The sequence below is a fragment of the Lissotriton helveticus genome, chromosome 5_1 (assembly GCF_964261635.1).
Source record: "Lissotriton helveticus chromosome 5_1, aLisHel1.1, whole genome shotgun sequence".
NCBI lineage: Eukaryota > Metazoa > Chordata > Amphibia > Caudata > Salamandridae > Lissotriton > Lissotriton helveticus.
The window spans coordinates 308,896,887-308,924,151 of NC_136065.1; the positions used below are offsets into that span (position 1 = coordinate 308,896,887).

The 27,265-nt window shown below is 45.7% G+C and overlaps 1 protein-coding gene across 22 annotated transcripts in view; it reads left to right on the top strand.

Annotated features, from left to right (window-relative positions):
* RERE (arginine-glutamic acid dipeptide repeats) overlaps positions 1-27,265 on the top strand; it is a 1,170,479-nt gene that overhangs the window by 1,038,951 nt on the left and 104,263 nt on the right. For 15 of the 22 annotated variants that reach the window (XM_078642320.1, XM_078642322.1, XM_078642314.1 and 12 more), the window contains one exon: positions 24,675-25,398. In XM_078642320.1, coding sequence (XP_078498446.1) covers positions 24,675-25,398 — 724 coding nt within the window. The remainder of the gene's footprint in view (positions 1-24,674; positions 25,399-27,265) is intronic. The other 7 variants (XM_078642327.1, XM_078642330.1, XM_078642316.1 and 4 more) reach the window with 1 other exon arrangement.

Sequence of the window (27,265 nt, forward strand, 5' to 3'; positions counted from 1 at the left end):
GCTTCGCCTCCAGGTTCCCGCATCCACTCTCCAAAGGCAATGACCTATGGATGAACTGATAGGGGATATTTGCCTTGCCTACGCTTTTCCGCCTCTCCCACTCATTCCGCTGGTAGTTCGGAAGCTCAGACAATAATCCCTCAAACTCATTCTCATAGCTCCCAAATGGGGATGTCAACCTTGGTTCACCACCCTGCTAGAGCTCTCAGTAGTTCCACACCAAAAGCTGCATCTCAACTCCAGTCTCCTCACTCAGAACCATGGAGAAATCAGGCATCCAAATCCCAAGGAACTCAACATAGCAATATGGCTCCTGAAGTCAGAGTTTGGTTATTTACAATTCGCACCAGACTGTATGAATATTCTAAAGGAGGCTAGGAAACATACTACTAGGGCAGGTTATGCTGCAAAGTGGAAACAATTTGTTATACACTGTAACAATAACAATATCAATCTCCTTGATGCTTCAGTGCAAAACATCTGTTATCTCTTACACTTACAGCAATCAGGACTAGCCTATGCATCCATTCGGTTGCATTTAGCAGCAGTAACTGCATACTTGCAAAACAGGCAACACTTATCTCTTTTCAGAGTACCAGTGATTAAAGCCTATGTGGAAGGACAAAAAAAGAGTAATACCACCAAGAGCTCCACATGCACCGGTATATGGTTTTAGAGCTGCCTATAGCACTGAGTCCGCCTAAGTCGAAGTCTCTGAAGCTATTCGAGACTGCATGGACTCTGGTGGAAGTGCGGTCCTCGTAATGCTGGACCTGTCGGCAGCATTTAATACTGTTCCCCATTTGCTGCTTCTGGCCCGGCTGGCGGACATAGGTATCTCTGAGTTGCCTTGGAGGTGGTTGAAATCCTTCCTGGAGGGACGCTCGCAGCAGGTCTGGCTCCTGGCTTTCTCGTCCCCGACTCAATCTGTGACCACTGGAGTGCCGCAGGGGTCCTCTTTGAGCCCCCTGCTCTGTAATATCTGTCACCCCTCTGGTCCAGTTAGCGGAAGAGCAGGGTGCAAAGATCGTTGCTTACGCCGACGATACCAAACTTCTGTTCACTTGAGGTAAATCTGAGTTCTCTACCGTGAAGGCAAACAAGTGTTTGATAGCTGTTTTTCAATGGCTCTGTACTGCTCAGCTCAAATGCAATGAGGATAAGTTGGAAATCCTTCTCTACGGAGAGTCCCTCTCCCACCCCCCACACCCCCCAATGCCCCCTTGCCAGTTCAGAGAATCTCTCTGGCTGTCCGACTATCCTATGCCATCTTCCTCTGGGCTACCAGTAAAAAACCTGGGTGTTTGGTTCGACGAGCAGCTGTCCTTCTCGACCCAAATTAAAAAAACTGGCTGGGAGCTGTTTTGGGATATTAAAGTCCCTTAAGAAATTCCTTCCGCTGCTTCCTAGGACTGCGAAGGAAACAGTGACCCGGGCACTGATCCTTTCTCGCGTTGACTACGCCAACGCATTGTATATGGGCCTTCCTGATTATACTCTCAGAAAACTGCAGGTGGTCCAGAATGCGGCAGCTAGGCTTTTGTTCAACATTCCTATTAGAAAGAGCGTCAAGCAACATCTGCATATGCTGCACTGGTTACCTGTCATGAAACGTGTAAAGTTCAAGGCCCTGGTCATTGCGCATCGTGCTCTGCACGCTTGGGGGGGGGAGTGGGGGGGGGTCTGGAGCCCAGATGGAGACATATGCGGTGGCTTTGCAGGCCTCGCTGGCTTCTCCTCCTCCTTCCCCTCCTGGGACGTCCGCGGATCCCTTGCAGTGTGCAGGGCCCTCCGTGGTATCGCCGGCGGCTCCGAACCTTGCGCCGCTTGGATCTAGGTTTGGTGCCTATGCTTCGCCACAAAGTCCCACGGGAGTCCCTGTTTTGTTGCGGGAGGTCGCCGGGGCTCGGGACGCACCCCCGAGCCCATCTCGGTCCTCTGGACAGGCACTGAAGTTGTCTGAGGCCGAGGTGATGCCTCTTGGGCGCCGACGGCTGCTGGTCCTGGTGGCGCCACAGGGGTCGGCGGAGGGCCCCTCTCATCCCGTCACGGGTCGAGGCTGGTGGGGGACTCCTCGTCCTTCCCCGGGTCCCTCTCGTCCCTCCACGCAGGCGGTTGCCTCGTCGGTCAGGTTGGTGCCGCCCCGGCTCTGGCCCAGCGCCGGTCTCCCGCACCGGGCGCAGTGACGGAGGCCCCCCCGACGTCTCCCCAGGTGCCGATGACGATGTCCTGCCTCAGATTGCGGAGTCTGCGGCGCCAGGCCGACGCCTGGTCGTTGCCTCGTCTTCGGACGCCTCCTCTTCTCCGTAGGTTCGGCGCTTGCTGGTTTCATCCTCGCCGGAGACGTGCCGCCGAGTCGTGGCTTTTCCCCCCGACGTCGTCTTAGGGCGACTCCACAATGTCTCCGCGGTATTGGCCAGAGGAGCCGCAGGTCCCCCACTCCTCTGTCCCTCTTCCTTCTTTCCAGACCTGGCCCTTCCTTCCTCCAGTTGGCTTGGGGGATGGCCACCTTAGCTTGCTGCCGTCGCCTATTGAGGAGCTGCTTTCCCCTCCGCGGGGCCCTACGGAGGCGAGTGCGGCCTTCGCTCGTGCTGTTTCCACGGATGTGGGAATTTTGCACATGGGTGATCCAGCTACCCAATCCCCTGCGGATCATCTCCTGGAGGTTCTCCATCAGGGCTCTGGTAGTAGGAAGCTGCTGCTTCCCTTCGAGGGTTCACTCCATTCTTCTCTTTTGGGGACTTGGGGCCATCCCGCCACGGGGGACCCCATGCCCCAACACCTTCTGCACCGCCACCATCCGGCGCCACGTGATCCGTGTGTCTTTCCCTCCACCCCTCTACCAGAGGCCCACTTTTGCAGAATGCCTTTCCCTCTCTGCTGCCGCTGTTGACTCTCCCGTCACGGGAGGCCTGCTGGCTGGACTCCTGGTGGCGCAATATGTTCGCCTCAACCAGTGCGCCTCTGCTGGCCCTTAACACGCTGTGTGTTTTGGCTAGGGCCACTTCTTGCTTGTGTGACTCGGTGAGTCCCTGATGTCTGCCACTTCTCAGGAGGGTGCCTGTGTTAATTTGAGGCACCATGTGTTGGATGGCCGGGAGCTGGTGGCGACATTCTTCGCTCCGCTCTGGACATCTCGGAGGTGCTGGGTCATGCCATGGCTTCTTCGGTTGCCCTTCGTCGCCATGCCTGGCTTCTGGACATGTATTTCTGGAGAACGTTCGGGAACGGCTGGTGGACCTTCCTTTTGATGGTGTTCTTTTGTTCCACGCCCCTACGGACTCTGCCATTCAGAGGTTCTTGGCGGGGCTTCCTCCTCCTTCTCCCCCTCAGTGACCTGTGAGTTGATCTGGTTCTTGGGGGTGTTCTTCCGTTGGGACGGGTCGCCCCAGTTGTGTGTTTTGTGTGCTTCGTGGCCACTCGAGTTCTCCTTGTTGAGATTGTGGTTTTGTTGGCTGCTGGCTGGTCCTTCTTTACTGTTTATTTTTGCTCTGCGTTTTCTGCACCATACAGGTCCTTAGACTAGGCCTGCTGTTTTTATTTTTTCTCTTTGGCTGCTTGACAAGCCGTCTGTGGGTTTTTCCGCAGGTATTCCTCTGCTGCGGAAGTTCTTACCAAAGAGTTTCCCATGTTTTGGGACGTAACATGCCCTATGTGGGGCAGTGATAGCTGTTCTATAGCTGTTATGCGCTGGAGAGTTGTGATCGCCTTCGGGCCTCATTTCTCCGTGGCGTTCAGGATGTTGCAGATGCAATCCTCTTGCTAATGGCTTGGGATGGCTTGAGTTGTGCCCGGGGTGCCCTATCCCGGTGTCACTGCGCTGTTAGCCTTGTCTGGCATGCTGTCTGCAGCCGGGCGTCTTGGCTCTGCATGGTTCCACTTCTTTTTCGGCTGTGGGGGCGGACTCCTCCCTGGAGCGTGTCTGGACCCTTCTCGGCGCCTTGCTCTCGGTATTCGGCTGATGTCTGGCTTGCTCTGGGCGCATCCTTCCGCGGTGCTTTCGGCATCTGGCTGCGCTTGCCGGTGCTGACCTACTGTTTTTCTGCACCATTGTGCCTTCTTGGCGCTTTGGTGGGTCAGACTTCCTTGCCTTGTCCGCTCCTTCCAGTGGGCCTTGCTCTCAGTACTATCTCTCCTCCCGGTGGGATGAGATGGTGACTGAGTTCTTGTTCCCTGAGTTCTTGTTCCCTTTTGGGTGCAGTCTGTCCCTGCGGGGCGCTGGACGGCTCTTCCTAGGTGGCCTTGAGCTCCCTTTTCGGCTTCGGCCTGTTAATTGCTGACTGCACCGTTCTGTCTGGTCTTTGCCTTCTGGCTGTGTTAGGCTCGGCTGCCCTCTTCACTGGGTGTGTTTTCGGTGGGGGGAGGCTTGCCTTTGCTCTGCCTCTTCTCCTTGGAATCTCCAAGTTGCTCTTCTCCTTCGGTGCTCCTCTTCCTTGCCATGGCCGGAGGTTTTGTTGCCTTGTATGGGTGTGGGTTGCTTTGGCCTCCTTTCACCTTGCCTTGTTACCTCTGAGTGAGGACAGGGTACCTCTTTTCTTTTTTGTTTTTCCCCATCCCCTTCGGGGTTGTTGGTCTTCTGTTTGCGGGGGTTCCCCTTGCCTGGTGGGTGGGGGTCCGCGTCCTGTCTTTGGGACTCGGCCCCTGTGGGACCCTTTGTTATGACCAGGCTGGTGGGGTCCTCTTGAGGACCCTCCTTTCCCCTGGGTATGACTTGGGTATCTATTCTACGTGAAGGAATCTGCATCTAGTAGTCTCTATCAGATGTACGAGTTACTTACCTTCGGTAACGATGTATCTGGTAGAGACGATTCTTGCCGCAGATTCCTTCACGGCCAGTCCTTCCTCCCAGTTCTGCGAGGACCTTTTGGCTTGGTCTTATGCATTCACCTCCCTGTGGGTGGCTATGTCTTCAGTGTGCTAACTGTTAACAAAAGGGGGAGAGAGAATAATCTTAAATGGATTCGTTCTCCCTTGGCTGGCTTTTAAGAGAATCCATTTCACAAAGGGGAAAAGGTGTCCCTACGATGGTTGGGAGCACCCTGGTTGTTTTTGGTACCCCTCACACACCAACAGGCCCCTTGGTGTCATGCTTCATCATCATAGCGGCTAACTGATAGGTACATTGCACTTTCATTCTCACTTTTTTTAGAAAAAAGTAGAAATACATGAGTAAGGTGGGGATTTGTGTACCCCAGTCCTGAAGGTATTTTTACACCGAAACATGTTGACACATACATAGGAGGTGGCACACATTGTTCGCGCAGCAAACCTCTTTTTTCACCATTTTAATAGTACCAGCCCAGGGGTCAAATAAAGTTTTTGAGACACCCCACGAGCCAGGCACTTTTTAAACATCACTCACTAAGAACCCCACCACGCACTCACATAAAAATTCCCTCACCTACACCACACATAGCCATTATAAGTGCTCCCACGTAACCGTAGGTCGCAGCACGCCGCATCCCGTAGAGGGGTGCGATGACCCCGATGATGAAGCATGACACCAAGGGGCCTGTTGGTGTGTGAGGGGTACCAAATACAACCAGGGTGCTCCCAACCATCGTAGGAACACCTTTTCCCATGTGCTTTACAAATACACATGTTAAGTTAAATTATCGTTCCCTCCTTGTCCACAAATTCCCATTTGATGATGCCTGAGGCTGTTTTTCACACTCGAGGGGGCCGAATAACCTTAATTCGATTAGTACGCTTAACAAGCAGTGATGATACCGGTGTTGAATTTGAACAATTACCAATACATTACTGATAAAAGAAAGGCAGAACTAGCAAGTATTATCTCCCTCTCAATTAAGAGGTGAAATCTTTAGGTGTCATGGGGCAATAATGGAATCTACCCTTTAAACTGGGCTACTCTATTTTCTGACAGCAGAAGAGAGTATGACTTTGAGTGATAATAGATAAGAGGCTGTTGAGCAGGGGACGCTGAGCATATTTTTCAAGATGCCGAGATTACTGGGAGTTATCTGGCCTCTATGAAAAGACTGCATGAAGACACTAGACTTGAAATGTATATATTTCATCATCCCAATGCATTTAGCCTTTGTCATCAGCTACATTTTGTGTTAAGTAACATACATTGCCATATTAAAGTACTTCCACTTCCTTTAAGAATTAAGTCTGCAGTGAGTATTTACCAAAGGACTAGCAATTGTGGCAGCCCATTAAATGTATTAGCGTCAAATTTAACTGACATCTGCAATGTCATGTTCATGACCCGCACTTACCCTGACACTTGGAAATAGGCCATCATCAAACCGCTGCTGAAGAAACAACATCTTGACCCATTAGATCCCAAAAACTATAGACCTATCACAAGTCTACCATTCCCGGCAAAAATATTCGAGAAACTTGGGAACCAGCAACAAGCCAAATATATTAAAGACAATAGAAACTATTGAGACACAATTTGGCTTCAGGAAGGGCCAGGGCACATAAACCGCCCTCATTAAAGCTGCAGACGAAGTAAGAACCATCCTAGATGAGGGGGGCAGGGCAGTACTGGTGCTGCTGGACCTATCAGCAGCCTTTGACACGGTTGATCACACCACACTGTTCGATGGTGTCTCAAACATAGGCGTTACCCACAAGGCTAAAGAGTTACTGGCCTCATTTCTCTCCAAACGCAAACAAGCAGTTGCCCTTGGCCCCTTCAAATCAGCACCTTTCTCCCTCCCGTGCGGTGTGCCACAGGGGTCATCCCTGAGTCCAACACTCTTTAACATTCATGTGTCGGACCTGGCCAGGGTCATCAAAGCCCACGGGATGTGACTCACTTCCTACGTGGGTGACACACAACTGGTACTTACTATTCACAATAATGGAGGAGCAATCGCGGCCAGCTTCCAAGATGGAATGCGTGCGATAAGCACCTGGATGGCCAATAATTGCCTAAAGTTAAATTCCGACAAAACTGAAGTTTTAATTTTCAGAAAGCTACACCCGGTTTGGTCTTCTACATGGTGGCCAACCAATACTATAGAAGAAGGATGGCTGGGTGAAAATTGCGCAGAGTTGTGAAACAATCTGAAATCAAAATACAAATAGCTCTAAGGATAAGGTGATGGCCATCCATCATCAACCAAAAAGTATAGAAAAATCTACCATATACAATCAAACAGATATATCCTGAGCTTTCAACAACAGTGAATGGAGTTCTTAATAAAACAAGGTCGAGACGATATTCTTATCTTCATTTATTGTATAGCACTTCTTCATAAGCAATCCTGGCCGCCAACAAGTGTTTCGTCTTTAGTGGTATAAGCCACAGACTTCCTCAGGGCTATTCGCAACAATATATTCTTATTCTTAAGGAGAAGTAACAAATGATGTCAGTGTGATGAAAAATAAGTCTTGGTAAGTAAGAAGGATCATGCAAAGTAGATCAACCAAATGAAAAGTGTTCACAAACTATGACAAAGCTCCAACGAATCTAAAAGCAGCGTAGTCCGGCACGAATATCGGCAAGTGGTGTATTGCAAAAGCCATGTTCGGGGCATATGGGCTGCAGACCACACTAGTGCATAGATCGCCATCTGGTGGTGGGCCGGATGATTACACTTTGTTGTCGAGGAAGAGTCTTTGTTTGGTAGGTGACTCCTCCTGTAGATCGTAGTTTGCATAGGCATAGACTCTTATCTTCAGATTGTTTTTTTCCGCCATCGGGCTCGGATGTTTTTATCGTTTGGTCCTGTTCCCGATCTCTTTTCGACTTCCAGTCCTACATCATACCATCGGTATCGTCTTCGATAGTAATTCCAGTTACCCACGTCGAAGAAAGGCTTGCGCTTCTCGATTCCAGCGTTCGTCAGGGCTGTCCGGCCCAACTGCGCCATTGGGCCTTTGGCTCATGGAAAGGACACCCTTCAAGAAGTGCCCTCAGTGTGGACACACATTTCCCCACACTGATCTTCATGAGGTTTGCAACCTGTGCTTGTCCCCAGAGCACGAGATTGCCTGACCTGCGCTTTGTTCCAGTCCAAGAAAACCATCAGGGACCGTCGAGCTCACAGAGTCATGGTGCAGTCGTCTTCGACATAGACTAGGCTCCAATCGATCTAGAGTCCGAAGAACAGCAGCAGGACGACATTGTTTCTGAAGCAGAGGATTCAGCTTCCGGAGCCAAGGGACAATTGGAAGACGAGACTCTTCTTCCAGCTAGTCAACAGGTCGTGAGTACAAGCGTCGACCCTGTTCACCCCCCCATACCTGGACAGGCTTCGGTTCCACCTCCCGGTCCGGGTGCACACCGACCAAAACCTTCCGACGCCCCGCCTTCTGGCTCGGCAAAGAACAATACAAAAAAGCCTCCAGTCGACTCTGGCTCGGGATGTATGACGTTACATCGCGGTCACACTGATCGCGCGCTGTAACATCGAGTCTATCACATCGCCCCGTCCATTACATCGTGAACAAAGACATCGCCGACTTTTGCAACGCGACTGCATTGCTTCCCATTGGCCCGAACATCACACCGCAGAACATCACGTCGCAGGGCAAAACAACGCATTTTTTTGTATTTGCCGCGTGAACCTGCTTCTACCCCAGCTCATTCGGCAGTCTTCAATTCAACAGAAAAGTCCAATCAGGAAAAGTACAGGACGAAACATGGTGCCGCATATCACATTATACTGCATGTATAAGCGCTACAATATGACACTAGTGCTCAAACTGTGATCAGGTTGTGCATTCCTCTAACGATTAGACGAGGTTCCCTTCTTTTTCAAAGTTCCACGTGTCTTTCTGTTTGGATATTACCTCCTTACCCCAGTCCTGTGTACTTCTAGGGTTGCCCTGGGGGAGTATATGTAGATCCCAATTCTAGCTGTCTATGGCGTAGTGGCCAGAGCTGCCGACTCGGGAGCTGGAAACCCGGACTCTAGTCTCGGCTCCGGCTCAACATCCTGTGATTTTGGGCAAGTCACTTAATCTCCCTCTGCCAATGGACGGGCCTTGGATACTCTCACTGGTCTGGCTGAGGGGCCACTGTTTCTTTTTTTTTGTATTAGGGCCTTTGGCGTCATTGCTATGCCATAGCTATTCGTCTATTACAGGTTAAGGGTGAAAGCAGTGATTGTTTGGAGGTGAGGAGAATACCTGTATTTTATGTAAATGATAAGGTGTTACAAAGACAATAACAGACGACATTTAATCATGTCCGGTAGCACGATCACACTTCATGTAGTGCACTCTTAATAAAATTGTAAATGGCCTGCCGCAATAATGATGCGAAGGCGACAGCTCTTAGACCGACTAATATAATTTTAAATGGCAGATATTGCGTAATCTCTGCTTATAACATTGTTCCGGTGACATGGGGGTAATTCATACTGCTGTGTACATTGTATAGGGAAGGCAACCTTTTTAAGGGAGATTAACTGCTCTACATAAATAAAAGTTCATCTGGCTGATTTGGATTTTGGTGGGGTGTACAACAGGGGAATAAGTGATTGGTGGGGTGGACAACAGGGGAATAAGTAAAAGACGTGCAAAATGCAGGCCCCGCACAAAGGGAGAGGATGTGGCCACACAGCGCTGTCGACTTTGGTGCTGGGAACTAAGGTTCGAGCCTCGCCTAATCCACAAAAAAATTAAACTTACAAGTGCTTTTTTTAATGTTTCTGATTAAAATGCATACAAAATATAAATGATAAATCAGCAACATAAAAAAGAAGCACTTGTAAGTTTCTTTTATTTTAGTGGGTCAGTCGAGGCACGAACCTTGGTTCCCAGCACCAAAGTCGGCAGCGCTAGCTGTGTTGCCACATCCTCGCCCTTTGTGCGGGGCCTGCCATTTGCACGTATTTCACGTATTCCCCTGTTGTCCACCCACATAAATCATATTCATAAATCAGCAACATAAAAAAGAAGCACTTGTAAGTTTCTTTTATTTTAGTGGGTCAGGCGACTTACTTATTCGACGTAATGGTCCATGCGATGTTATAGCATGCGTCCACCCATCATGCATCCATCCAACCACCCACTCACCCATCCATCCATCCACCCAGCCATCATGCATCCATCTACCCATCATGCGCCCATCCACCCATTCATCCACCAACCCATCATGCATCCATCCATCCATCCACACACCCATCATGCATCCATCCACCCATCATGCATCCATCCACCCATCATGCATCCATCCACCCATTAATCCTTGATGTGTTAATTTTAACATATATATCTTAATGTTCGGTAATTATAACATATATATGTAAATATTTGCAGTTGTTTATTAATTGGACGTTTTTTCGCACACCTTGGCACAATTCTGCGCTATAAAAAATAAACACAATTCTGCGCTATTAAAAGTAAACCCAATACACTTGGCATCATTGCTGCTTGTTTTTGGCATCCAAAGAAACACAATTCTGCGCTATGAACCAATACACTTTATATATTATTCCCCATGTGTTTGGCATGGCATCATAATAAACACAATTCTGGTGTTAATTCTGCGCTATAAAAAATAAACACAATTATGCGCTATGAACCAATACACTTTATATATTATTTCCATGTGTTTGGCATGGCATCCTAATAAACACAATTCTGGTGTTTGGCATCCAAATAAACACAATTCTGCGCTTCGCTGCTTGTTTATATTTCCATGTGTTTGGCATCGTTGCTGCTTGTTTAGATTTCACATTTCCATGTGTTTCACTTGCGATGTAATCGTTAACAATGTATATGTTATTACGATGCACTACCATGCGTCCTGATGACATGCATTGTGATGCGGGCCGCGATGTAATAGTCGCGTTGCAATGGCAGCGAGATGCGATATATTCGATGTAATGGGTGTTTCCCCTGGCTCGAGTCAGTCTGTCGGTCCCGACAAGCAGAAGGTCCTCAAATCAAAACTAACTCTGGCACCGAAGCAGCCCTCGGTACCAAAACCGCTTGAGCCGAAAACCAGCTCAGCACCTAAAGCGGTTCCCAAGGCTATCGAACAGAAGACAACTCCGGTTCTGAAAAAAGTCGACCCAATGCCCACCTCGGCACCGAAACACACTTTGGCTCAGAAGGTCGATGATCCCAAACGCGCTTCGGGACCAGTAATTCTGGATCCGAAGAGCTCCGATCTGATAAAGAAACATGACACCAAGTCTTCGGAACCGAAACCAAGATCTGCTCCAAAGACCGCAATAGACACTGTAAAACCTTCTAAGCAATTCGGTCCCAAGCAACACAAATTGGCACCGAAAAAGGATATTTCCGCAGAAGAGCTTTTCCGCCAAGATCCAGAAAAAAAGACTCTTCATATTCATCCAAAGACTGGACATATAATTACAGTGCCTGAAAAGAGGAAAATGGACTCTCCCAAGCCACCTCCAGTTCCTCTTAAAAACATGCTTAAACTTCCCCATAAGAATTCCTTCACCATTGCTAGAGATACCAATATACATTTCTCATTCACACTCACCATCCATCTCACATAGCCCTACACCAGAGGATGATAACGATGAAAACAATTATTCACATGGGGTAGAAAGTGAGCATCACATAGATGACCCAGACAATATTCCTGGGCCATCAGATGATCCCTGGGAAGATTATAATGCGCCAGATGCACCAGATCTGCCACAAGATGACGCATACCCTTCTACACCATCTCCTCCAGATGACACTATTGGGTTTACACAGCTCATTTATAGGGCGGCTACTTTTCATGGAGAGGACTTACATACAGATCCAGTGGAAGAAGACTTCATTATGGATACATTACTGTTGTCACATAAAACCACAACCACATTACCTATACTTAATGGAGTGGTAAAACATGTACCAGAGGTATCCAAAGACCCAGTCAGAGCCAGGGTAATTAACCCCAGACTAGAAAAGAAGTATAAAGCAGTTCCAACTGACCCAGCATACATCAAAGGTCAGCTGCCATTAGACTCATTAGTAGTATCAAATGAGAGGAAAAGAGCTAACTCGCAGCCAACAGGGGATGCTCCACCCTCTGATAAAGAGTCCAAGCTTTTAGATGCTTCAGGAAAACTCAGCATCTCACAAGCAGCCAATGTCTGGAAAATTGCTAACACTCAAGCATTGTTAGCAAGATATGATCGAGCTCCTTATGATGAGCTACAAACACTTATGGCACATTTACCAGAACAATATAAAGCCAGGCTTCTGATTTAATGCAGGAAGGCAAGGTCATTACCAATACCTCAATACGCTGTGCGTTAGATGCTGCTGACACAGCCTCTAGAGCAATAAATACAGGAGTACTATTACGTAGACATGCCTGGTTATGCATCTCTGGGTTCAAGCCAGAAGTACAGGCCAGTATTCTAAATCAACCTTTTGACCAGCAACATCTTTTTGGTCCAACAGTTAATAATGCACTAGAGAAAATGAAAAAAGATACTGATACTGCAAAATCCATGGGAGCCTTACAAACTCAGACCCACTGAGCGTCCTTTCGTTGCTCCTCTTACAGGGGCGACTCTAAAGGTTTTCAAACTGACAACACCTCCTCTTCTTATAAAGCTCCCACCCAAACCTCACCCAGTAGAGGTTATTACAGAGGAGGATATAGAGGTAACAACAATAAAGGTAGAGGCAGAGGCAACAACAGCCGCAATGCCTCTACTCCCAAACAGTGACTTCCCTCCCATCCCCCCAGACCATTCCACTCCTGTCGGGGGGAGATTATAACCTTTCCTACCTGTCTGGAACTGCATCACCACAGACAGGTAGGTAAGACAAATAATTCAGTCAGGTTATTGCCTGGAACTCACTTCCACTCCTCCAACAATACCACCCAGACAATTTCCCATGTAACAGGAGCATCTCACACTCCTAAAACAAGAGGTTGCATCTCTACTGCAAAAGAATGCAATAGAACCAGTCCCAAAAACACCATCAAAACACAGGAGTTTACTCCCTATATTTTCTCATACCTTAAAAGGACGGTTCCCTCAGACCTATACTAGATCTAAGGCCCCTAAACCTTTACATACAGTCCGACCACTTCCATATGGTCACATTACAGCAGGTTCTGCATCTGTTAAAACAAGGCGACTTCCTTGCCACATTAGATCTCAAGGACGCCTTCTTCCACATTCCTATCCATCAAGCTCACAGGAAGTACCCTCGGTTCGTACTAGACGGTCACATTACCAGTTCAAAGTACTCCCTTTCAGAGTAACTACAGCACCTCTAGTTTTCACAGAGTGTCTAGCAGTAGTAGCAGCACATTTAAGAAGGGACAACATTCATGTCTTCCCATACCTAGACGACTGGTTAATAAAATCCAAGTCATACCACCAATGTGTACAGCACACGCATCAGACCATCTGCCTGTTACACAAGCTAGGATTCACAGTAAATCAAAAAAAGTTACATCTCCAACCATCCCTGTCTCAACAGTATCTGGGTGCCACAATAGATACCTCCAAAACAATTGCATCCCCCAATCCAACAAGGATACAAAGTATGAAAGCTCTTATACAAAAATTCCAGCTGAAACACTTACTGCCAGCTTGAGTGTTCATGCAATTAATCGGAACTATGGCATCTTGCATTTTCATAGTGCCACACGCAAGACTCCAACTGCGCCCCATACAAGAGTGCTTAGCAAGTCAGTGGAATCAGCCTCAACAACAGATAACAGATCTGGTGGTGGTGGACGACCGGACACATCGCTCTCTGCAGTGGTGGAACACCAAAATCCTTTCCAATGGCCGGCCGTTCATAGAGCCTGTTCCACAAGTGGTGCTAACCACTGACGCATCTCTCACAGGATGGGGAGCGCATTTGGAAGCACACACAGTACAGGGCACATGGACACCGCAACAAAAGCTACTCCACATAAATCATCTCGAGTTGCTAGCAATTTTTATAGCTTTAAAATCGTTTCAACGTTCCCGATCATGCAAGGTTGTACTAGTCCGTACCGACAATATGACAGCCATGTATTACATCCAAAAACAGGGAGGAACACACTCCTTACAGCTCTCCCAGCTGGCGCAGAGCATATGGAGGTGGGCCATTCCTCAAAAAATCTCTGTTAGCAGAACATCTATCAGGAGTTCACAATCAAGTTGCAGATCTGTTAAGTCGTCAAAGACAACAGATACACGAGTGGGAACTTCATCCTCAAGTTCATCAACCTTTCTTTCACAAGTGGGGCCGACCAGAGATAGATCTGTTCGCCACACACCACAACTCCAAATGCCCAAGCTTCGCCGCCAGATATCCACACCCATTGTCCAAAGTCAATGCGATATGGAGGAGTTGGTCGAACAAATTTGCGTACGCTTTTCCACCTCTCCCACTAATTCCGTTAGTGGTACGCAAGTTACAGCAACGTTCCCTCACATTGATTCTCATAGCACCAACGTGGGCAAGACAACCATGGTACACCACACTACTAGAACTCTCAGTAGTGCCACATCAAAAATTAAAACTCTCTCTACATCTACTGACACAGAACCATGGAGAGATCATGCATCCAGACCCAATGCAGCTCAACCTAGTGATTTGGCTCCTGAGGTCTTAGAATTTGGATACCTCAATCTTCTGCCAAATTGCATGAATGTCATAAGAGAAGCTTGACGCCCCTTGACTAGAGCATGCTATGCAGCCAAGTGGAAAAGGTTTGTTGTATATTGTACAAATAACAACATTAACCCATTAGATGTTTCTATCCAAAATATTATATGTTACCTACTCCATCTACAAAGATGTAGTTTAGCGTACTCTTCAATCAGGTTAAATCTTGCTGCTACAGCAGCCTACCTTCAAAACAGACAACATTTGTCATTATTTAGAGTACCTGCCATCAAAGCGTTTATGGAAGGACTCAAAAGAATAATTCCTCCCAGGATACCACCCTCCCTGGTATGGAATTTAAATATTGTTCTCACTAGACTTATGGGTCCTCCATTTGAACCCTTGCATAAGTGTGAATTACAGTTCCTTACATGGAAAGTTGCTTTGTTAGTTGCTATTACCTCACTCAGAAGAGTAAGTGAGATCCAGGCATTAACAATTCAAGAACCATTCATACAACTCCATCATAACAAAGTGGTTCTTAAAACAAACTAAAAATTCCTTTCAAAAGTCATTTCACCGTTCCACCTCAACCAATCTATTGAGTTGCCAGTATTCTTTTCTCAACCACAAACAGTTGCGGAAAGAGCTCTGCATAAATTAGATGTAAAAGGAGCACTCCTCTACTACATTGATAGGACAAAACCATTTCATAAAACAAAACAATTGTTTGTGTCCATTTCTCCTCCACATAAAGCTAATCCCATTTAAAAATCTGGGATTGCAAGGTGGATTGTTAATTGCATTGAAATTTGTTACCAAAAAGCGAAACACACTATATCCATTCCCCCTTGGGCTCATTCCACCCGTAAATTAGGGGCATCTATGGCATTCCTAAGAAATATACCCCTAGATGATATCTGTAAAGCAGCTACATGGTCTACACCGTATACATTTACAAAACACTACTGTGTAGATGTGCAAGCAAAACAACAAGCTGGTGTGGGCCAGTCTGTACTCAAGACATTATTTCAAACTACTGCAACAGATACTGGTGGTCGCCGCTAAGGGAGAAAACTGCTATGCAATCAATGCACTAGTGTGTGGTCTGCAGCCCACATGCCTCGAACGGAAAATTCAACTTACCAGTATGCATCTGTTTTTGGCATGTAGGGCTGCAGAGCCACACACGCCCACCCGGCTACCTATATCTGTTCCAGTAATATCTTAATTAGATACACAAGACATGGACATCTTTTTCTGTACTCTTACAACTCCATCATTTTCGCAATGGCGAAAAACAATCTGAAGATGGAGTTGACGCCCATGCGCACAACGATCTACAGGAGGAGTCACCTACCAAACAAAGACTCTTCCAAGACAACAACAAAGTGTAATCATCCGGGCCCACCAACAGATGGCGATCTATGCACTAGTGTGTGGCTCTGCAACCCTACATGCCAAGAACAGATGCATACTGGTAAGTAGCATTTTCCTTACCACTCCAGGCACAATATTACAGCTTTGGATTGGTAAAATACCATCCAAGTCAACCTGAAATGAATAAAAGCAACCCCTTACACGTGTTTCACTGTCATTACAGCTCTTCAGGGAGGTTTAGCTTTTGTCCAGACACAACGGAGCACCCAGTATAAGTCAAGCATAGACTGATGCATACATTATGCAAAAAAGAAACAGAAGTTTAGGTGGAAGGCAGCTCCTGTATAGACCACCCTCAACACCAGCGACACTCTAAATTTGCTCACCTCAAATGTCTGCTTTTCAACGTTTTTAAGCATAGGATTAGCACAGTGCTATCCACGCCGAGATAAAAAAGGGACAAAGTCTTTTACCATTTCTACAGCAAGGTCTTTAAGCATAGGATTAGCTCAGAGCTATCCATGCCAAGTTGTAAAAAAATAAAATATATTTTTATACATATACATATATATATATATATATATATATATATATCTCAATAAATCAATAAGCATGTAGTAGTTTTTTATTTAAAATGTTATTAAACCTTTCAAATTTAAAAATAAAATCTGTATATACACTTGAGTACATTGTAATGCATAGTAAGTAAAACTAAAAATGTTGTAGGTGTAATATTTAAAAATATTTTTCGATTCTTTTTTTAATTCTACTCTGCTAAGTAAATGTGCTGTAGCGTTTTATTTTGTGTTCTATGTTTAATCTAAACATTAAGAATTATTTTACACTGATATTTACATTAAATTTGTGTTCTTTTAAAGTTTAATAAACTTTATAATTTTCCCCTATACTTTATCTTAGGGATAGCTCTGCTCGCGTGGCATAGACCTCAGCCTATGTGTAAAACGTTACTTTTACTAACTTTACACTTTCCAAATGTGTCTTCACCCCTGTTTTAAGGTGGTCAAGACATGCAAGTCTACACCTAAAGGCAACCTTATATTTAGAAATAGTGAAGAGGAAACGTAGTAAAGCGACTCCCAGGTGTAACAGTAAAGTTACACATGAGTAACTCTACACATGCATATTTATCTTTGTGAATAGGGCCCCAAGGTTTCTCAAAAAAATGTTTCTCAAGTGGCAGACCCCTCAAATGGATCGGTTTGTAACCTGCACCATCAGAAAATGTCAGTTACGTTTGTAGGTTTTCACAGCACCACTCACCTGGTAATGCTCTGTGAATAGGTTACTTATGGGACATTTGCTTTTTTCCTGGTCTACTAATTGGCATGCATCAAATGTGTCCAGTTGTAGGGACAATTGTCCTGATCGCTTCCTCATGTCAGCCATTGCTCTCCCTCTTGCTAAAAAAACATGCTTCCATTCTGTAGCTTACCAAATGATAATAATTTGTACAGCCAGTATGCAGACAACTTGCAGCTCATTGCTTCTCATGATGTTTCACCTGAAATCTTAACATTTGGTTTCTTCCGGTTTCCAAAAAGTGTACAGACATTCTTGAAGAAGTATGAACACGGTTAATTAACCAAGTGGAAATGTTGGCATTCGTGGTGATCCTTTATAGCCATCAGTCCAAGATATCAATAAATTACTTTTGATATTGTAAAAACCAGCCTGGTCTTACAGGTCTGAACAAGCTGCATGTTTACAGCCAACAAACCCATTTTTTAGGAAACCACTAATAAAGGCTTTTATGGAAGATCCTAAATGAATCATCCCACTAAGTGGTACTTAAGCAACTTGAGACTTAAATATTGTTCTTTCCAAACTTATTTACCATCTTTTGAAACACTACTTTTTGCATGCTGAGACAGTTGAAATTGCGATCCTCATATTAACATGACTAGAGAATCTAGATTTCATTAAAGACACGGAGGCTGACATTATGCATTATTCCTTTAATGCAGTCCAAGCAGCCGCTTATATCACAATATTAAAAGGTTCCAGAATAAAACAATAGCAACACATGAAAGGTCCAAGTATGTCGAGAAGACGATCTTGGCACACTTTCAGGGATTTTTCCATCCCTTTTCTTGGATCACGTCCAAGTTTGAATAGGAATTTAATGAGTTCAGGGTCCAAATTAGGGGCGTAGCAGCTTTTATCCTCAGTAGGAGGTCTAGAGCATTCAGGTCTAAGGATGTTACGAGTGCCCCTTTCTAAGAGGTTTCTTATCCATTTTTTAATGAATAGTGCAACGTGGTCCTGAGGGAACCACTCAGAACTTCTTGGGTGTTTCAGATTTAATGGGGAAAACATTTCTTCCCCTGAGGGGTCACGGGTAATGTCCTTAGAGGATGATGGGAGTTCCTCTTCTGGATTGTAAAATTCTTGATCATCTTCATCAAGATCGAGGACATACTCAGGTGTGTCTGAGGATTCTATATCAATAGATTCTTTATCTCCCATATTGTAAAGAGCATTATGATATTTTGTGCCGCTCTGGACACCCAGATGTCTTGTGCCACTCTGGACACCCAGATGTCTTGTGCCGCTCTGGACACCCAGATGTCTTGTGCCGCTCTGGACACCCAGATGTCTTGTGCCGCTCTGGACACCCAGATGTCTTGTGCCGCTCTGGACACCCAGATGTCTTGTGCCGCTCTGGACACCCAGATGTCTTGTGCCGCTCTAGACACCCAGATGTCTGAGCCTCTTTAAACAGAGGAGTTTCTTATCCAGTATTGGTATCTTTCAAAGATTCACATGTGATACCCCCTCCTCCTCTGAAAGACTCCTCTTATAACTAGGGATGTTATTCCCACTTATGCTTGAAAATCTGAGGGAATCAGCCTCACTTGGGAGTGTTTGAGAGGGTGCTACCACCTGATTGGCCATACTTAAAGTTTGGTCCTTTTTAGGTCAGTGTATGACCTTGTGCCATTATAGCCTATGTTAATTATACATACTGCTTTACTATAGTACCATGGTACTCCCACTTGAACGATGGGGAATGATTCAAGCGTGTGAATCTATGAAAGATGCCAATACTGGATAAATTCATATACAGGTAAGTAACTTAATTTCTTATGTTTGCTTCCTATTCCATGCCCCCTTTTTTCAGTCTCAATTATTAGCTTGAATGTTGCACTGTCTTATCTGGCTCATTTGCCTGTGTTTGGATTTGTCTCGATGTTACTTTCTTGATGTATGTCTTGTGCTCTTTCCTTGTAACTTATTTTCATGTTAATATTTTATTTCCCAGTATTTATTTAGTTTTTAAATGTATGTTTAACAATCAGGACATAAATGCAGATATGGTGCATGGTGGAGAACTGTGGCTCAATGGTTAGAGCGGCAGACCCTGATGCAGAGGTCTAGCCCGGGACCAGGGTTCAATTCCCCGCCTCGGCGGGTCTTGGGCTCAAAAATTCCACGGACCTGATAATTCTCGCCTCGGTGCCTATTCCAATCATGAAGTCCCACTCTGCAACTCTGGGCAATAGCTTGCTTAATCTCCACAACGGCCCCCACAACGCTAAGGATGCCTGGCCTCCACCTTGGGGGTGCCCAGGAGTGGACACCTCACAGGGAAAGCCAGGATGGGTTCCACAGCGGTATTCGTACAAGCGCCTTGAGACCCTTGCGGGTGAGTAGTGCGCTATACAAATATCAATTTATAACTGAATCTGCATGAACAGTGTGCGTGACCAGGCAGAGTAACCCATTTGAGAACATCTACAGTAGTAGTAAGCCACATTCTAGTAGTCTTACTTACATAAAATACAACTACTGGGAACTAATTTATGGGGACCCCAACCCACTCATTAGCCGGCACAAGCATGTGCAATATAACTATTTGTGTGACCTACCAACACCATGGACACTACCCTGTCTGGAGTAAACACAGTATCACCTCCAACCATCCATCCCTACCGGGAACGCCCACCCTACTGGCATAGGGGCACTGCATCAGTAATACAGCTACAACAGTCACTATGTGCCCATAGAACGTAACTTGTCTGAGTCTTCAGGGTGGTCTACCATCGGATCAGGCTTTCATCTGTGCTAGGTGAGTATCCTAACCTGCAACAGCTAAACCTTTTCCCCGTTGCTTGCAGATCAAGTGATATATATCTGCTTCTGCCCTTGCCTGGCTTAAAATCCTGACGCCAGTAGTTTATATCTGGGGCCTCAGGCGACTTCTAGGCTAGGTCAGTGCTCCACTTAAACAATGCAAATGCCAATTCTATGAACCGTTCCTCATATTTATTCTTTTTTGTTCCGGGCTTTAGTTTCAGTAGACACAACTAGGGTTCAGGATTTCGGTCTCTTCCGCCAAGTTCTGAAACCACTTTAACCACCCTTGACCAAGCTTTGAATATCACTTGACAGTCCCACACTATGTGATAAAAATGTGCCTCAATATGTCCACATCTGGGACACTTCGAACACTGTGCTTTAATCATATGCCCCAGAGGAAGGTAAGTCTGGAATAGAAAATTAAACTGGACATACTTTAGGATTTCTCAATACCTACTGTACTAATTACAGTTTGTCTACCCATTGTCCTTCAAATCTAGCAATCCCCATGCAGTTTCTCTGTGTAGCCCCCTGATGTTTGTTGTATCTACAGTAGTGCTTGGAGATGTAGTATATAAAATTGTTAATGCCGGTTTTCTATCACCCTCAGGACAAAGTGAACTAAGCATTATTGTAGAACCTTCAGGTTCAGTGCGGGTCTGATCCCATATCAGAATGAGTTTGTGTTCCAGAGCATTTTAAGTTTGAAATTGGCCTGTACCCATCCCATATGTTTCCACAATATCTTGAACTGTATGCAGCAGGTCATATTCATGTGTTGCCTTACACAGTCACTCCTGCTTCTATCCATGGCCGTTTATCACGAATCCTTGCCACCAGCTTCAATCCTGGCAGTGATTACAATGGCACCTGTGGTGTGTATGGTGGCAGCAGACCCTTTGTTATTACGTATTTGTGCAAATAGGCCGTTGCCACTGTTGCAAATGTAATTAACTTAATAAATAATGGCAAAGGGCTCATTAGCCAATCTAGAAAAGCCCTTCCTTGTAAGGGACCAAACAAGTCAGTTCTTTTTTGTATGTCTGTGTTGTCTTGCCTCCACATGGGCCCCAGCAATTAAGCTGCTGTTTCTTACAGCTCATAATTTGGGGCTCCCAGCCCACCCTCCACTATGGGCAGTTGTACCTTGGGTAACCTCACTCTCTTACTACTACTGACCCAAATCAAATCGGACAAACCACTGTGCAGTTACACAAAAAATGGTTTCTTGAGCACCACTGGTAAGGTTGATAATAAATATAGCAGCCTCTGCAGTACCAGCATCTTAGCAGTTGCCACTCAGCCAACATGGGGAAGTGGAAGAGCAGTCCAAAAGAGTAGGGATTGAGACGTGGCCACAAGGAACTGTCCCAAATTACCCTTGATGAGATTGGTACATGATTACTCCTAAGTAGACATATTGGGCCTCCACTCCAGATTTGAGGATGGGAAGTCTTCAGGGTGGTTAATCAAACCCTGACTAAGCCGAAACAAGCATGATTTAGCCTGGTTTATTTTAAGGATGGACATGTTCTTGAATTCATCCAGTACAACCATTGAAGCTTGCTAAGTTTCTCAAGGCCTTTGTAGGTAAACAAGAGTGTCATCAGTGTACAGTGATGCAATCTGCCACCTGTCCGCTAATTTAATTAACCATTCTAGGGCCCCGGTGTCTAACACCCCAGCGGTACTATAGCCAAAGCAAAGGACACCTATGCCTGGTGCTTCTGTGAACTTCCATCTGTTTCAATATGGTCAAGCCTGTCCTTGCTCTCTTGCTATCTGCTTCATTTAATTTCAACTGGACCCACCCCAGAAGCACTGGCCCCATTCTATTTTCTTAAAGATTAAACATAAAAAAAGGTCAACCTAGTGTGTCAAAAGCTTTCGCTGTAGCCAAAGACCCACTAGTTACAAGCCTGCTCTTCCAGGGGCCCCATCTATCAGATAGAACATGCATCTGAGATTAAAGAAAGTATTTCTCGCAGGTCTGTACCCACTTTGGGCTGGCTGCACTATTGTCTTATATGAAATAACGTATTAGCCAATATATGACTTAGTCTTGTAGTTCATATTCAGTAAGTGATTTATATGGCAACAAACATCCAAGGAATTGTGCTTAGGGAAGACCCAATGTTAGTGCCTCTCTCATAGACTTGTCAATACTCCAGGCTGGCTGTCTGATAAATACATAGCTATGGCTATTTTCTTCTGGTTTTTGTAGCAAGTATGGCTTTATATGCTTCTTGGAACTCATCCGCTTATTACTGGCATTTTGTTCATGTTGTTTGAGCAATAGCATTGTGTATTTCCTTAATTTGTAGTGGGTCTTCCAGTGTGTGGGGCTGTATTGGAATGATCTGAGAAACAGGAATTTTGTCTACATAGTTGCATAGAGAAGATTGCTCTACTCCTCTAAGAGCAATATAAATGACCGGTAGTATCCATGAAGCCCTTAATACCTTTTTGTGAATTAATAACTATCCCGTGAAGTCCTGATGACACCAATCTGGGGCCTAGAAATACCTGACTTCAATAAATAAGCCAGGACTCTGTCTGCCATGATTCCCTCTGTCTGCTATTTTGATATTTATCCCCTTTAGTCCACTGTCCCCAACTTGCCCAGCAAATCATGGTGTTTACATCCTCAACTGTGAAGTTGCTGTACAGCGGCAGATTGTGTAACCATTAGAGCTTCAGCTTGATAAATGTCAAGTTGTGCGACCAACATTTCCTTGTGTAACATAATCCTAACGCCCCAGGTGGTTTAAATACAGTGCCCATAAATGACTGCCTCAAAGACATTCCATGATTCTATCTAGCATACCCCTCATTCTTTGTGAGGTAATGCATGATATGGTCACCTAAGATCTCTTTGAAAGGAGCCCAATACAGTGCTTCCGTGCAGAGCCTCCGTATTGAGATCAAGGCCCTGCTCCTACCCTTCTTTATCACCATCTTGAGAGGCTTATGGTAAGAAAGAATACAAACCAAATACTATGCCAACTGCTCTCTGAAAAAAGTGCTTAGATCTATTCATCAGATCTATTCTTGTGTCCCTGATGGACGGGGTATAACATTATTATTCTGTAGGGCACGATCCTACATGCATCATGTAGGTGTTTATTTTTAGTTCATTTTTAGGAGTTATGTGTCACTCTTATCTGCTCAGTGTCAGGAAGTGGAGGACGGTATCTATCCTTAACAGTATTATGTATACAATTAAAATACATGCCCCTCGCACAAAGGCACTATGTCTAGGTCACATAAAAATTCACCCCCCACCGTTGTCCTTTTAGGGGAAAGAAAACTGCAGAGCAAAGCAAGCCACTCAATGTACTTACGCCCCAGCTCAACAATGTACATCAGTTAATTGATTGACCATAATGGGGACTAATGTGGGGAGCAACCTTTGGTTTCGAGACCTCATGCATCCTATGCTTGCCACTCAACAGTCTCTGTAAAATCTGTACACCGCCCCCTCCCCATGCATTTGTCTGTTCAACGTACTGCCATCTTAATGCCCTGTGTAGTGTTTTTTCCCCTCCTATTGTTAAACTCTTCCTGCTTTAAAATTCTCCTTGCTTTGTCTCGGAGGAGTATTCAACAGCACCACTGTATCTGCAATACCAGATATACGTTCCCATTTTGAATATTGATGGATTCGTAGGTTTTCTCCGCAGGCCTTGTGCCGGCGCCTTGCCTTCGCTTGCAAACTCTGGTCCTCTCGGTCTGGACTCTGCACCATTAGCCGTCTGGCTGCTTCAAGGAGCGAGCAGGACAGGGGGAGGTGCTTATTCATCCCTCACTGCACCTCCGGTTTCCTTAGTGAACGCGGATCTTACTCCCAGCCTTTAGTACAGGTACTGCCACATGCCTGACCCAGGAGCCAGGTCGATCAAGCTGACTCAACTTCCAGTTAGGTCCCACAGCTAGAGGTACCTACAGACATTCAGCCCCAATAGGCCAGCCTGCTTGCAGACCACCAAATAGGGGTGGTTTTATCTGCACGTGGAGGAGTTTGTCCAAGCTTATGCAGGCAGGATTCTTGCCGATACAGAAGGCCCCATGCTGCATTTGGAGCTTTGCGCCTCTCTGGGGGCCATCTTGGCCTTGTGCTAATTTCCTGTTAATATACACCATGCGTCTGCTCTTCATATCTTGCATACCTATATGTAATTTTTAATTGAGTGTATTTACGGTGACACTTACTGCTCATCGTGCTTTGGTGACACATAACCGGATAATCTAATTGGCCATTTGGTTAAGTATTGTGGAGATGCTTTTAACCCCTTGTCGTAACAAGTTGTCCAACCGGATTTTAAGGATTAGTAATGATATTTAAATGGGTTCAATTCAGATTAATTGTACACAAAGCTAGTTTATCCAGATATCTTGATTAACTGGTTTGGATCATGTTGTCCTAGACATATGTTGAAAATCTGATGTCTAGAGTCATTGGTGTTTAAGATCATTTATACACACAGAAACTGGTTCCTTGGAACAAGTTGCATTGATATTTCTTAGTTGACTGGTACTATGCCTTTTCACAAAGAGCTCTATGAAATCTAAGTTTATATTTCCATCTGTTTGTGTACTTTGTCCTTCTGTCCTTAGTTGAACTTGCACCAACCTTCCACCCTCATGCATCTTTATTTTCTTCACAGCAGAAAGCATCCAGCTCCTCTCATGAAGGACGCCTTGGTGACGGGCAGCATGGCACATCCGCTCATATCAGGCCTTCCTTTGAGCCACCACCAACGACCATTGCTGCTGTCCCACCTTATATTGGACCAGATACCCCTGCCCTACGGACGCTAAGCGAGTATGCCCGCCCCCATGTCATGTCTCCTACCAACCGCAACCACCCGTTTTTCGTTTCTCTGAACCCTAATGATCCTCTTTTGGCTTATCACATGCCTGGTCTCTACAACATGGACCCCAATATGCGAGAGAGAGAGCTGAGGGAGCGTGAACTGAGAGAACGAGAGCTACGGGAAAGGGAGTTACGAGAGAGGATGAAGCCCGGCTTCGAGGTGAAACCCCCAGAGTTGGACCAGCTCCATCCTGCTGCCAACCCCATGGAACACTTCGCCCGACATGGAGCGCTCGCCATGGCCCCATCTCCAGGTCATCATCCCTTTGCTTCCTTCCATCCGGGTCTGAACCCCTTGGAGCGGGAGAGACTCACACTGGCAGGCCCTCAGCTGCGGCCTGACATGAGCTATCCCGAGAGACTGGCGGCTGAGCGGATCCATGCCGAGCGGATGGCGTCGCTGTCCAACGATCCGTTGGCGCGGCTACAGATGTTCAACGTCACTCCTCATCATCACCAGCACTCGCACATACACTCACACCTACACCTGCATCAGCAGGACCCACTACACCAAGGTGAGCTCTCAACCGCTCATCTCAGCTGTTTGCGGAGGGCGGTTGGAAGGGGTGGTCAAGTCAGCCATTGTTCAGGCCATGGGCAGCACCTTTGTAGTATGGTGCCTGCACTGCCCTGGCTTGGCAGTGCCATTTCTATGGCAGGAGGCTTGATTTGAGGGCTCGCATCACTCTTCATGTATGGTCCGCTCAATCAAATGTCCGTCTGTCAGTGCCTTTCGAATTCAGTTGCTGACTTTGGCCCTCCAATTATCCCACCTAAGCCACATGCTTGGTAATGGGTTTCTCCTTCACACTGTAAAAAATGTTTCATAAAATGATGCATTTATGGGGATGATTGGGCATTGTGACATATTTGATTATGATGTTTTACTTCTCTGGAACAGGTAAGCATGTGCGCACAATCTGGATGCCTAATGATAGGAAATTGTTTAATGCATGTTCTTAATGTTCTGGGGTGTCATGCAAGTGGATTTAGAACTGGTTAATATCTGATTTTGCTTTAGTATTGTGGTGGCACAAAGCTGTTTTCCCTGCAGTGAGGACAGCTGATTGATCATTTGTGCAGTCCAGTGATTTGAAAATGTTTCTTCTGCTCCCTCTGGATTTGCCAAATGTGGTACTGAATTTCTCAGTATCTCGTGTCCTTCACTCATCCTCTTTCTGTGCACCTCTGCAAGAATTTAAAACTAGCATGACTGACATTATTAGCTCTCGAGGTTGACCCTATAGTACGATGGGAGTATTTACAGCAGCGTAGAAGTAAAGGATGATCGTAGATGTACTGCTGTTTTGTAGCCCACATGCAGGCATTTTTATAACCATTTGTTTTCTCCTTTAGAAATGCCAGTCTGACCACAGCATGAATTGTCCGAACTGTCAAAGAGGGAGCTTTGGTGGAATCACTGTGGGATGAAATGCGCCTTAGGACCTGTCTTTGAAGTGACTTGAGTTTCAAGCCTATGATTTATTGTATTTATTTATTTTGATAGTTTTGTATAGCGCGAATATGACCCTTGCGGTTATCAGAGCGCTTTACATGAATACAGAGAGTGGAGCAATAGTAACAATAATATCCTATAAGGTCAAAAATACAGGCTAAAGTAGTGACCAGAGAGGAAGGATAAGCTGTACACAGTTCAGAGAGCAGAGGAGATAAACCAATAAGAACAGAATTATCATAGTCAAGAAAACTGCAGGATCATGTATCTGATATTTTACCATAAGAGTGATATGTATTACTTCTCTCCCCAATGCCTGTTCACGCTCCCTGTTGGACTGTTTCCAGAAGGGAAAAGACAATAACTGTTCTTTCCGCCTCGAGATAGGCAGCACAGGGCTTTTATTGATACACACCATTCTCTGATTTGATCATTAAAATAGTCTCCTTTGGTGAACAGGAAGCACTGTCCCACAAATACCTGTTCATAAATACATGTTTGCCTGAACACAAAGCTCATACAGGAAATACAGAAAATCATAAGTATGTATCTTACACCTCTGTACCTCATAGGAAGCACAGGTACATAGACTGTCTCTCTTCTCTAGTAGGTCATATGAAGCACAGAACCATAGTACTGTAGTTCTGATGGATGCTTCTAACCACAGATTTCTACACTTTAGAATTTCCCCAGATGCCAGAGCAGATCCGGAAGATTGTTCTCAGTAGCCATAGAAGGGACAGCAGGAGCCGCATTAAGTCCCACCTAAGTGCACTGACGTCAGTTGCTTTCTTTCCGCTCCTTTGTATGCAGACCCAGAGCTGGCTCTCTACTTTTCCTCCTCAGTGGGCCGTTTTTTTCTCAGAATTCTTTTTTCCAGCGTTCAACGGAACATGTTCCCTCCTAAAACTACAGAGTTAAAACTT